General features: G+C 43.7%; 1 protein-coding gene across 1 annotated transcript; it reads left to right on the forward strand.

The window, feature by feature from the left end:
• The first annotated feature begins 693 nt into the window (after nucleotides 1-693).
• On the forward strand, nucleotides 694-10,583 carry LOC142557242 (uncharacterized). Its single transcript, XM_075668945.1, has 6 exons — nucleotides 694-944; nucleotides 4,559-4,710; nucleotides 5,651-5,734; nucleotides 6,878-6,916; nucleotides 8,419-8,469; nucleotides 9,946-10,583. Exons 1-6 carry the CDS (start codon nucleotides 878-880, stop codon nucleotides 9,979-9,981), a joined length of 429 nt encoding a protein of 142 aa, XP_075525060.1. The 5' UTR covers nucleotides 694-877; the 3' UTR covers nucleotides 9,982-10,583.
• Nucleotides 10,584-12,128: the final 1,545 nt, after the last annotated feature.

A 12,128-nucleotide genomic window follows, 5' to 3' on the forward strand; every position in this document is an offset into this window, starting at 1 on the left:
TCCATAGAACAGCGGAACGAGCATGTAGAAGTCGCTCTTGGTGAAGCAGTTTCACGAATACTCGACTGAAACGAGAACCAGCAAATATGACAACGTTGCACCACTATTACGACCCAGCCCTCGCTGAGGCGGACACAAGGAAGTCTGTCTTGCAAGCTCTTTCCGCGTGAACCAAGTCATGCGTGGCAAAGCGTAACTCTTTCTTTCTAAGCACACGGGCAGAAGTGGACTGGCCTCTTCTCGGGGAAGCCACTAATATCTGTGCGGGACATCCTTGTTCAAATGAGCCCCGATAGGGCCCATTGTGTCACCGTGCCCATGACATCATTCGCTTTCTAATTCGCGTGCTCCTTCGGTAATAGTGCACCATATGTGAGCCAGTTAGCTTCCGCCTTAGTTGAGCCTATAGCTGTGCCAAGCAGCTGTGGTTTGTCGCCGACCATACGCCAGCTTATTAGTCACCCTGCACGCAGCTTATGTAAGAGAGGAGCAACCGCTTCAGAGAAGGAAATAATAATAAAAAAGAGGAAAGGATGACTGTCAGAACTCGGTCTTGTGACAGAACAGTCTTTATGGTATCCAGAGCGAGCCCTCCAGAACTTTGTGTTTCATTTGTTTTGTTTTGTTGCAGCAAATGCATCCGAGTCAGTGGCTTTCCGCCTATGCCCTATATATATAGAGAGTCGCTAACACGCACCAGACCACACCAGGTGGAAACCAATCCCGCAACTTGTGCGTTCATTCGCTAGAAGAGTTCTAGACTCGCAAGACCGACGCCATTGTAACTTCTCAACTTCCACAGTCGCTGCTTGGGAAGGAGTGCTGTGGGCTCTCGTGTTAACCTGCGGAAGAAACGCCTTCCTTCGCCGCGAAGAACATGAAGCACCAAGTTGTGGCAATCTTTGTGGTACTCTGCTTCACTTTTGTCGCGGTGAACGCCAATGGTGAGTACAGCATAGCTCATTGACGTATATTCGGGCTGAGCACAAGATCGCGCACATTCGGTCGCATTTTGTTACTTATCACGTGCACTCTCATTGCGCCGTAGAGATATTCCAGAAAGTGATATTGTAGCAAAAAAATTACAAAATTAAATTAAACTAAGTATAGCGATAAATCGTGAATGTCTTCCACAAGGTCCCTGCACTTGTTGAAACCGATCGGAAGTCCGTATATATGCGATATGTCGCTGCATACCACGCTGTTTCGGTCGCGTATATCTGTCTTCTCGCATTCGACTGCTTCAATTTTGCGAGTGGAACTTGTTATTTCGTATATTTCGGGGGCTTTAAAGTTTGCCACCTGTACTTAACGACTGTGAGCTTCTCTATAAAGCTACCTTGCCTTTTTTTTTCTGCGATAGTACATAGAACAAATCTGGTACAAATTCGCACGCAAGTATTTTGGTACAGAACATAAAACCTTACAATCAAAACAGAGAACACGCGCGTTTGAAACAAACTTTACAATAGACCTCACTTCCGTGGCTGAAATACTAAACAAACACACCACGCTGTGGGACTGAACCAGGCAGTCGTGAACGGCACGTGATCCAACGTTACACGTCATTCAGGCACTGGAGGCAGGCTGCGCAGCGGTGTGACCCCGCAATCAATACTGAAGTGGCTGAGGAGGAGTCAAGTCTTTGTAATTGCGACGGGACCTCCTAAATTGCAGAAAAGATATTATATTGCGGGAGGGGAGTAAACTGACTAAAACACTAACGTGTTTTTGCGACTAATGTGCTAGATTGTGAGATATACTGGATACAAGATGAAAGGATGTTTTACCGACCAAGCTTAATAACAGCGACGGACATCCGTATTAAATGGTAAATAGCCAATGCGATTATTAAAACTATTTCTTTGGAGAACTCGTAATTAATGAGGCCCTAAAGTACACGATGTAATTGCAGTCACCGAGCACTGAAAAAATAACATTTTGCTAGAAGCGCTAAGCCCTACGTTACATCTGAGATATAGGCACTCTAGACCTGCACCAGGATGCATCGGTGTTTCAGTTAATACGTTCACACTCGGTAGAATATATGGCCCACGGGGAAATGTTAATTGGAGCAACAATTCATTCACTTCTTCATTTCGAGTCCGTGCGAGTTCCAGGAAGGTTATAGATTTCTTTATTTTTTTTGCCAATCGCTGGTAGGTGAGACACACAGAGCACCGCTTCGAGAAATGTTTCGTTGCTTTTTGCAGCAAGATGTTGCTTTTTGCACCAATAGGAACAGGCCATAGCCAAAGTCAAACGTAGCTCACAAGTAGAGTGGAAATTACTAAGCAGCGTGCCTCGCGAGAGCATCAAAGTAAGGTCAGCATTGACGCCGGAATAGCCCCTGGTGCTTTAGTCGGTGACAAGGTAAGAATTAGAGACAAGCTCGACCCCCAAAAACGCTGCACACCTGCGCTTCAGCTCTGAAAGAGGGCAGAGCCCTCTGGAGTTCACTCACATCTTAGTGACATTGCTCGCCTAATGTAAATGCTCGACTAAGTAGAAAATAAAAGCTCGTTGTTGCAAGCTGAAACGGTAACTCTGGCTAGCAGGGATATTAGGATCACAGAAAAAAACTTGCCATTGGTATTCAAGTTTCTTCCTGAAACCGCATCTGCCACCGCTAATTTCTAACCAATTAGAGCAAATAAAGTTTTTCCTCCTCCTCCTCCATAAACCAATGACATCAAGAGCAATCTGTACGAAACGAAAACAGGTTTTTTAAACACGGGACACCGCATGTCGTCAGGAAAGTTGAATTAAAGAAGCAATAAAAGGGCAGGAAATAACCAATAAAAATTTGTTGTATGTAGTTTGTGTATTTTTGTGAGTGGGCCCCACCTGGCTAGGCTCTGTTTCAGATTTGAAGGGCAGGTGCACTGGGTTTTTGCGGGTGTATTTAATTCTTCGGTTGTCACCGACTACAAGTTTACACACATCATCTCTGATGCGCAAGCCATGCAAAAGTAAGAAAAAAGTCACAGTTTCGCCCGAAAGGCGAAGCATCGATTGCGATAGCAAATTAGTAGACAGCCGTAGCAAAAAACGATAGTAGTTTTGTCGACTTATAAACTTGTAAACATTCCCTTACTAACTAAATCAACTAGCAAATGCATGCCTATCTGGTGAACATTACTGAATGAAAGTGCTGCGAGCTCTGTCAGCGGTTGCACGAACACCCGTCGTGCGACTGTCCTCAGCTTGAAAAATACAGACAATAATTCTACACATTAGGAGATCCAAACGACCAGCCTCAATTTTGATACAGCATTAAAAAGAAGACGTAGACCTCGCTGTTCCTTGGCACACAAGGCGCTAAAACCTCTTATAGCATCAACGGGCTTGTGCGATCGCGTTTGACCACGTCACCCTTCCCGTTTGCGTCTCTGTATTCAGAAAACCCTCTCGCTCATTTTAAAGCGAAGCTTTCTTGGAGAGGTCCGGACTTTTTTTTGTATGTATCTGGCCTGTGACGCCGAACGAGTTTAATGTGATCGCGCCATCTAGGAACGGTGCAGCGAAGTAGTTTACGAGTTTACCGTTTCGAGCATAGAATTTCATACAATAATTACTGGAGGGCACTGCAGCGCTATAAATTCCATGGGAGCTGCAAGCAGGGCAATTCGGCCACCCTTGGATAGGCGTTTAGTACCCGGATCGGCATAAATCTGGTCCTTTTGGGCTTCAAAACGGCTTTGTGACTACGCAGGCTCACAATTTTTTTCCCCAGTACGCTGCTGTAAATAATTAATTAAACATTAATAAAATTGTCTAATGGCAGGATTCGAAAACGTAGTCTTTAGCACGCCAGCCTGATATTGAAACCATGACGACAAGCGGCTCGGAACACTCTCGCGGGCAGGCGAACACGTTGAGACGCTGGGCGCAGTTCGGTCCGCAGTTGCACTAGATGAAACCAACGCAATAGAACCACCACAAGTGAAGCCCGACAACACCACTGAAAATTTCAACAAATACAAGATATGTGTTATACTGCATGTAAATATGTGCATATAAAATGTAACCTCTCAATTGTTCACTGCAAATGAAACCATTTCTTCGGATAACATGCTGCTGATTTATACTACTGTCTACACCTAGGACACCACGATGCACACACGCGCGCACGCAGGCACGCATAAACACACAAACACACACGCACGCAGGCACGCACACACGCACACACGTACGCGCGCGCGCACACACACAGACATACACACATACACACACAAACCCACACGTGCACGCAGGCACGCACGCACACACACATACACACTTGCACGCACGCAGGCACACATACACACAAAAACAAACACACACGCGCAGGTACGCAGGCACGCACGCACACACAAACACGCGCGCGCGCGCGCGCTCGTTTCGCGAGCCCATTACACGAAGGACGCTTCGATTTACGCAGTTGTCAACTGAAGTTGAGTCCACCGGCTTTTATGTTACCTTCTCCACCTCTGTCACGTAGCCAATTGCGTGCTTTTCCGGTTAACGTTCTTACCTTACGCAATGCATATTCTTCCTCTCTCTTTCTCGAATGCAGCTGAAGTGGACGCCGTCATCGAGCAATTGAAAAACTTAGTGCGACAGTTTGTGAAGGATAAGGCCAAGGCCCAGGAATATCTGAGCAAGATCGACAGCGCGAGTGAGTGTCTCTCAGCCGCGAAGGACGTCAACGCTGACATTATCGATAAAGTAAGTACCATTATCAATAAAGTAAACTGCATGGGAGCAATTCCATGAAACCGCCGTTGTTTTCTTTTTACTGGTACACGCTTTAGATGAGTCTTCGCAGTGAACCATGTTGCTAGTGCAATGGCGAACGCAGAAACACTTCGAAAAGACTAGTCACTAGCCTCCCATAAAGACTTCTCATGTATTTGGGTACCTTAAAGACTTTCCTGAGTAGGATACATTGTAGCAAGCATTATTTGAGCCTGCCGTGGTTGCTCAGTGGCTATGGTGTTGGGCTACTGAGCACGAGGTCGCGGGATTGAATCCCGGCCACGGCGGCCGTATTTCGATGGAGACGAGATGCGAAAACACCCGTGTGCTTAGATTTAAGTGCACGTTAAGGAACCCCAGGTGGTCAAAATTTTCGGAGTCCTCCCCTACGGCGTGCCTCATAATCAGAAATTGGTGTTGGCACGCAAAACCCCATAATTTAAACATTATATGAGTGTATTCTGTTTTGAGAAATTTCAGGAACTGTTTTCTTCATACAGAGTAGGAGGCTTGAGTACACTGCATGAGAACAATTTTGCAGCCTCTGTTTAGTAAAATCTATCTATCTATCTATCTATCTATCTATCTATCTATCTATCTATCTATCTATCTATCTATCTATCTATCTATCTATCTATCTATCTATCTATCTATCTATCTATCTATCTATCTATCTATCTATCTATCTATCTATCTATCTATCTATCTATCTATCTATCTATCTATCTATCTATCTATCTATCTATCTATCTATCTATCTATCTATCTATCTATCTATCTATCTATCTATCTATCTATCTATCTATTAGATAACACTTGTGTATGCCTTTACTGCGGACATCTATGTTGCTGCTTGACGTGATTCGCTGATAATTTAGTGAAGTTCTCAAATGGCGCCATTTACGCCCAGTTTGCCAAGGGCGTCATTCCGACAGTCATGGAATGCGGTGGCGAACACATCACCATCGATGACCCTCAGAAAAGGGCAACTGCGGTGAGTACGAGTTGAGAAACAGATTTTTTTTTAAACCTCGCAGAATCCTTTGAGGATTGTAGCAGCAGAACTTAAGGAACACGGACAACGAATCATTCGTCGTCAGAAATGACTAACTTGTGTGAAAGCACAGCTCTTATACATTAGCTGTAATGCTTAGCTATCATTTCGTTTGCGCCCTCGGAACCGTTATTCTTACCCTGCCGTAAGCATCGTCATTAAAACGATGTTTTGAGACGGGCTTTCTATATTTAGCCCTTGTTTTCTTCTATTTAACTCTGCCGGAGTGTGAGTAACGTGCGAAAAACTGCAATCCACCAGGACTTGCGAGATGCGGATGTGACGTCTAGAAAAATATGCGGGGAACATTTTATTAACGATGATACCAGTAACTTAGGGTCGATAATATAACTCATCTTTCAGATGAATAAAGAGGTGGAAGAAGCGTTGAAAGTTGAGCTAATCGATATGAATTCATTCTAGCTAAACAACGCAAGGAAACAACACGTACACGGGAATGATGGAACAATGCAAGGAGCTAACCTTTGAGTAATGTTAACTGATACATGTACATGTAGGACGGATATGACCGTTATCACGCAAAAAACATATGAAACAAGCGAAAAAGAAGAAAACATGTCTTATCCAGCGAAGCCACCTCCTTCGGCTAGAACATGATCAAAGCCTAGATTACACACTGATCATCCGTTTGATACTATCATAAGCTTTATATGAAACTCAGGAGGAGGCATGTTAAAGAAAAGGAACGTCCACCAAGAGAAAAAAGAAGCTTTGTGAAAAACTAAAACGTGGTTCGGTTCCTACACGCAAGCCTTGCGCACCGTCATTACTTTATTCAAGAATTATTTAGAAATCTAGTGAGAATAGTGAGAATAAGCACGCTCTCACTGGATTATAACTTTAATCTTGTTTACAATTTTTCGGATGTTTCATTAATGGCTGTCACATACAGCGTCGTCAAATAACGTAATGTCTTCGATCAATGGCAACGCAATGTGATAAAGCAGAAATTGACCACACAATATGTTTGCCTAAAAACAAGCCTAATGTATTGAAGCATTAGGTAGCACTGGGAATAATAAAAAAAAGAAACTTGCTGATTTGAAGTACTCTAACTTTCAGATAAAGGACTGCTTGCTAGAGAAGGCGAACAAGTTTAAGGTGAGTTCTTTTTCTCGTGCAAGCCCACCTGTCACGAGATGCTTGATAAATTAATTCGTGAACATCGAATTTGCAGTACGTACCTCCTCGCTCCTATTCCCTGCTCCAACGAACTGCAAGAAACATAGTCGTTGTACTTAACTTAATTGCACGTTGTACACGTACTTAATGAAAAATAAATCACGTGCCCGATGGTGGCATCGGACCTTAGTCCTTCAGCGGAGTAGCCCGATGATCTGACCACTAGGCCACAGTCGCGCGTAATCTTCAATGGTGCGAACGCCAACCAGTATTCTTGAGATGATCGTCGCGTGATAGCATATGTCGCGTGGGCACGCGGGCACGCGGGCACACACGCCCGCACGCCACGTTTCATTACGCTAAAGACGCAGGAATGAAACGGACAGAAAAAAATACAGCAATTAGTCGCCCAATTTGCGAAAGCTTCACTTCACATAGATTCCAAGATGTGCATTTGACCTGCGTAACATTTTGCTTGAGCTATCTGACTGCCGAAAAGACGTTACAGAGCGGCCAACTTAGGAACACACACGTCGACGACGTCTGCAAAGGTCTCACGGCGGCTTGCCCCTCTTTACGCATTCGCTTACAACGACGCTTACATTTGGCATTCCATACATATTACGTCAGTATGCGAACAAAAGATTGCGGTGGATATGCTGTCGCACGTAAAGCAATAGGAGCCGGTGAAGTTCGCTTCTTCCCACATCGCGTGGAATGTGGTAAAGCCAGCTTGGCACAGTTGTCACGAGTGCAACAAAGAAGGCACACACGCTCTTGATCGTTGGAAGGAGCATGTCACCACTAAAGTGCTAGACTTAATTGCGCGTCATGGCCGGATCAATGCATGCCCTGCACGAGTAAGGCAGGCCACGTGAAGCGTAGTGTATGCCGTCGATGAGCTAACAAAGTAGAGTGCGGGCGTTGTCGTGAAATACAGGATGGACGTTCTATTGCTTTTCCATATTCTTTGCATAGAGATTCCGTGGAAGAAATACAGACGCCTCAGTGATATTGTAAGAAGGAACCATGAAAAATGAGAAACGACTACTGCGCAGCATGAAGGTCTTCAGCATGGTGGGAGCAGCATATTAACGATCGAAAGCGTCCGTCAAAGAAAGAGCAATGTAGAAAAATATCACACGACGTTGCTTTAGGTCGATACCAAGAATGTGATAAAAGGTTGGCACGTCACTGTTATTACAATAACATTATATATCAAAGAATTACTCCTAGTTCAATCCATACATACTAAATCTAATAACTGCAATGTGCATGGTTCGTTTAGACAACAATACGACAGCGAGAGAGAGAGAGAGAGAGAGAGAGAGAGAGAGAGAAAGATCAGCCATTCAGATTTGAGAGTTCTCACTGCGTAAAAAACAGATTCGCGTTTTTACAGCTCAAGAGAATGCATTGACACTGAATGTTTCAACGGAAGAACTGCATTTTCACTGCATTTCATCTAATTGTACACGCAGGAATCCAGTGGAATGACTCCAGAAGAGATGAGGATGTTCGACGATGCTTCAGTGAGTTATATGATTGAATAACCTGGTTGAATCCTTAGTACCAGAGACATGCACCCCGAAGCGGATGGCGTGATATTCGAAAACCGAGCAGACAATTAGAAAAGGCGCATCCAATCTTTAGTGGTGATGAAAGTTATTAGTAGCTCGAACGAAAGTAAATGAAAAAAAGAATACGAACAACGGCAAACATTCAGGTAGATCTCAATTTCAGGACTATAAAAAAAAAAGATGAAAGAAATAGGAGCCAATTGTACTTTTGCGTTAATGTGAACGTAATGTAGGCTTAGTTAAAGGCTGTTACAAGAAGACGAACAACATAACGGCAGAAAAATTGGAATTTCTTTGTATGTTCGTTAGCATTTCAATCTAAAATAGAGAGTAAAAATAATATGCCATGTGAGGCGAACATTTGACTCCGCGTTTTCTCTTCGAAGGGCGACTCCGTTTGTGCATCGAAACATATGTCTAAGTGCGTGGATTCTTGAACAAGCTTGAGACGTAGTAACTGAAGTGACTACTTATGCTGTTTTACATTGTCTTGCCAAAAGTGCTTAAGAAAGAAAGGAAAGCAGACTTCTGCCTCCTTTGAGAATCCCATCCTAATTTGCTGCTAAGGTGTTTTTATTGGGGGGGGGGGGAGGGCTAGGGCACAAAGAACTTCACTTGCCTGTAACCGAACCATGCAGCTTATAATTCGCTGCCCTCCAAAGAATCGTTAGTTTGAAACTTCGCACGCGAATTACGCTTTCGAATACTTGCTAAAATATATTTTACAAAGGCTGTAATGGCGAGAAACACGCTACACTTCGCATGCTAACTTACCAACGCGTTCAATTTGCTCCGCTATTGATCACGGTGTCGCAAGGTATACATTTGCGAGAGCTGATAAGGTTCCACAGTGAAGCAGTGAGTGAAGGGCAGTTTCCTCGTTTTCCTTTATACGCGTGCTTTTCCTTCAAGCAACTGTTAATTGTCGGTAAGCGCTCGTGTTGTCCTTTTCTGCGGCTTCGTATGTGTTGACTGCGCTTCCCCTTTAAGCGTGATCATGAACTTCGTGAGTAATCGAATTTGTTATATTTCTGTTTTCTGCAAACGTCGAAACCAGGCACACAATGTTCTTTGAGCATTCCTAGTCGCTATAGTAGCGTCGCTTTTAAAATTTGCATTTGCGTCATACTAAAGCTGCTTTAAGCAAAAAGTATCTTTGATTTGTTAGAAATTGTAGGGTAGCAGTGCTTAGAGAAAGCAGGAGACGTTAAAAAAATATAACATGGGAAATGTTACTAGATCCGGGGAGGGGGGATATAGATAGGATGCCGATAAAGTTGGCAGGAAGTCGGTAGTACCGCTAAGCAATGCTAGTAGGCATTTTAGTGAGGAATTCCTTCATTAGAAACGCACTGCTCCATTCAGCGTACATGCCGTCAGGCTACTTCATACTCATCGTACCTTTTCATCTCGCCCTTTGTTTTCCAGGCTTGCATCCAGAAGGTTGCCGAAGGAGTCGTTTAGTCGGAACAGAAACTCAGCAAAGCTCAAGAACTGCAGGAGACCGTAGTACACCGGCATGCATCGATGCAACTTTTACAAGTATCGAAGAAAATAAAATTTGCAGAATATGGAAAACCATGAACTGAAGCGTTCACTTCTTCCACACAATGTTTTGTCCATGCGAAACGCACTTTGAGACACATTTATCGCACATGCAAAGCAATATAGAGGTTAACGGAAAGAGGGTTGAAGTGATTAATGGTGGTAGAACAAAGAATGTTACTGATAGAGAACTGTACGGACCGTACTTTTTTAGGCCGGGCCCGGCACGAGCCCAAAAGTACCATGCGTTGGACAGCCCGAACCAGGCTCGGAGATTTTAAACGTGACCCTTATCAAGTCTGGTCCTGAAAGATTCGTGGAGCCAGGCTGGATCGGCCCGGCTCAATTCAGCCCGGCCCTGTTCTGTTCGACCCATTAGTCCTTGAGTCTATACGAAGCTGGGTGAAGTTCTCGGTTATTATGAAAATACTGTCGTGTGCTCAGCCAACAGTTTTTTGCCATGCGTCCCCCCTTGATGGGTACTTTATCTGTGAGAGAAATAAACATTTCATTTCGTTTCATTGCTGGCCGACCACTCATAGATAACTAGTCGAATATTTGGTACAAAACACACACAATGGACAGTTGGGAAAATAGGTACGGATCAGGCTGGCAACAGGCGCCGGGAGTGGCACAACGCCTGCTTACATTTACGAAGGAGGGTAGAGAAAAGTAGATGCGTTGGTCACCATGCTCGTGCTATAAATTGTGATATGAATGGCCGTACTACATTTCTAAATAGTTGTGCGGCAACATATTATGGGAAAGGCATAGATAAACACTCCCGTAGACATCACCAGCCATTTCATCTCTGTTTTGCAGATCATATAATCATTGGGATGTACAGTGATGGAACATTAGCCAATAAATTTGGTGCGAATGTAAATTTAAATGCGCTGGTATGCTGACTTTCAAGAATACCATAATACATGGACACTAGAAATTTTTTTCATTAAACAAAAATTCGTGATCCACTTGGCTAACGCTCATGTGGAATCATATTTTCACAGGGAACATGCAATTATTACTGGTTTATTTGACTTCATTATAATCGTGTCAGTTCTTTAGTCGACGTTCTATACACCTTTCTTCGCAATATATGCTAATCTGTACTTTGTCTACATTTGTTTGAGTACAGTGCATGTACAATGTAGGCAACGCAGTTTTATCAGAGTGGAATATTATATGCTTGTTTGTTCAGGAAAATTCGCAGGGAACCCACCCAATTCTAGAAAAAACATAGAAGGCTTCGAATACGACGGTTGAGCCACTTAACGTTTGAAAATTGCAGACAAAAAAAAATTCAATGAGAGAATAACATTTCCTGCGCTCTGTTTTCTTTATCACATTCCTCTTACCAGTGCTGAGAAGTTCTACAGCATTCGCGCATACGCTTTACCTAAAAACGATGGACAGTATTTGTATGACGACGATGGAAGTACCATGATCTCGAGTACATATGTAGTGGCTCAAGTTAGTTGACAATTGGGTGACATGGCGTAAGATAGATAGATAGATAGATAGATAGATAGATAGATAGATAGATAGATAGATAGATAGATAGATAGATAGATAGATAGATACATAGACAGACAGACAGACAGACAGACAGACAGACAGACAGACAGACAGACAGATAGACAGATAGATAGATAGATAGATAGATAGATAGATAGATAGATAGATAGATAGATAGATAGATAGATAGATAGATAGATAGATAGATAGATAGATAGATAAAAGTACCTAAGTAGGCAAAGAATGCTGATCGCATTAAAAAGCGGGAGGTGCAGAGCGTGCGCTTGATCAATTGGTACCGTTTTCTCTGTGGCCGAAGAGCGCCACAGGTGTACACTAATCTGTGCAACGTACAGATGCTGTGTCATGGTCTGGCTGCCTCGACTTTCCCCCCAAAACGACAGACACCACCGACCTAAATTTTGCATAGGGCTGCAGTTTTTGTAGTCTTCCGTTTAGTGGAGCTGCAAATAGCATGTCCGGGCCTAAGCCGGGCCTGACTGAGTCTAGGGCCCGAGCCGAGCCCGAAGCTCCAAGGCAGGAAGCTC

This window comes from Dermacentor variabilis, chromosome 9, assembly GCF_050947875.1.
Source record: "Dermacentor variabilis isolate Ectoservices chromosome 9, ASM5094787v1, whole genome shotgun sequence".
NCBI classification, from domain to species: Eukaryota; Metazoa; Arthropoda; class Arachnida; order Ixodida; family Ixodidae; genus Dermacentor; species Dermacentor variabilis.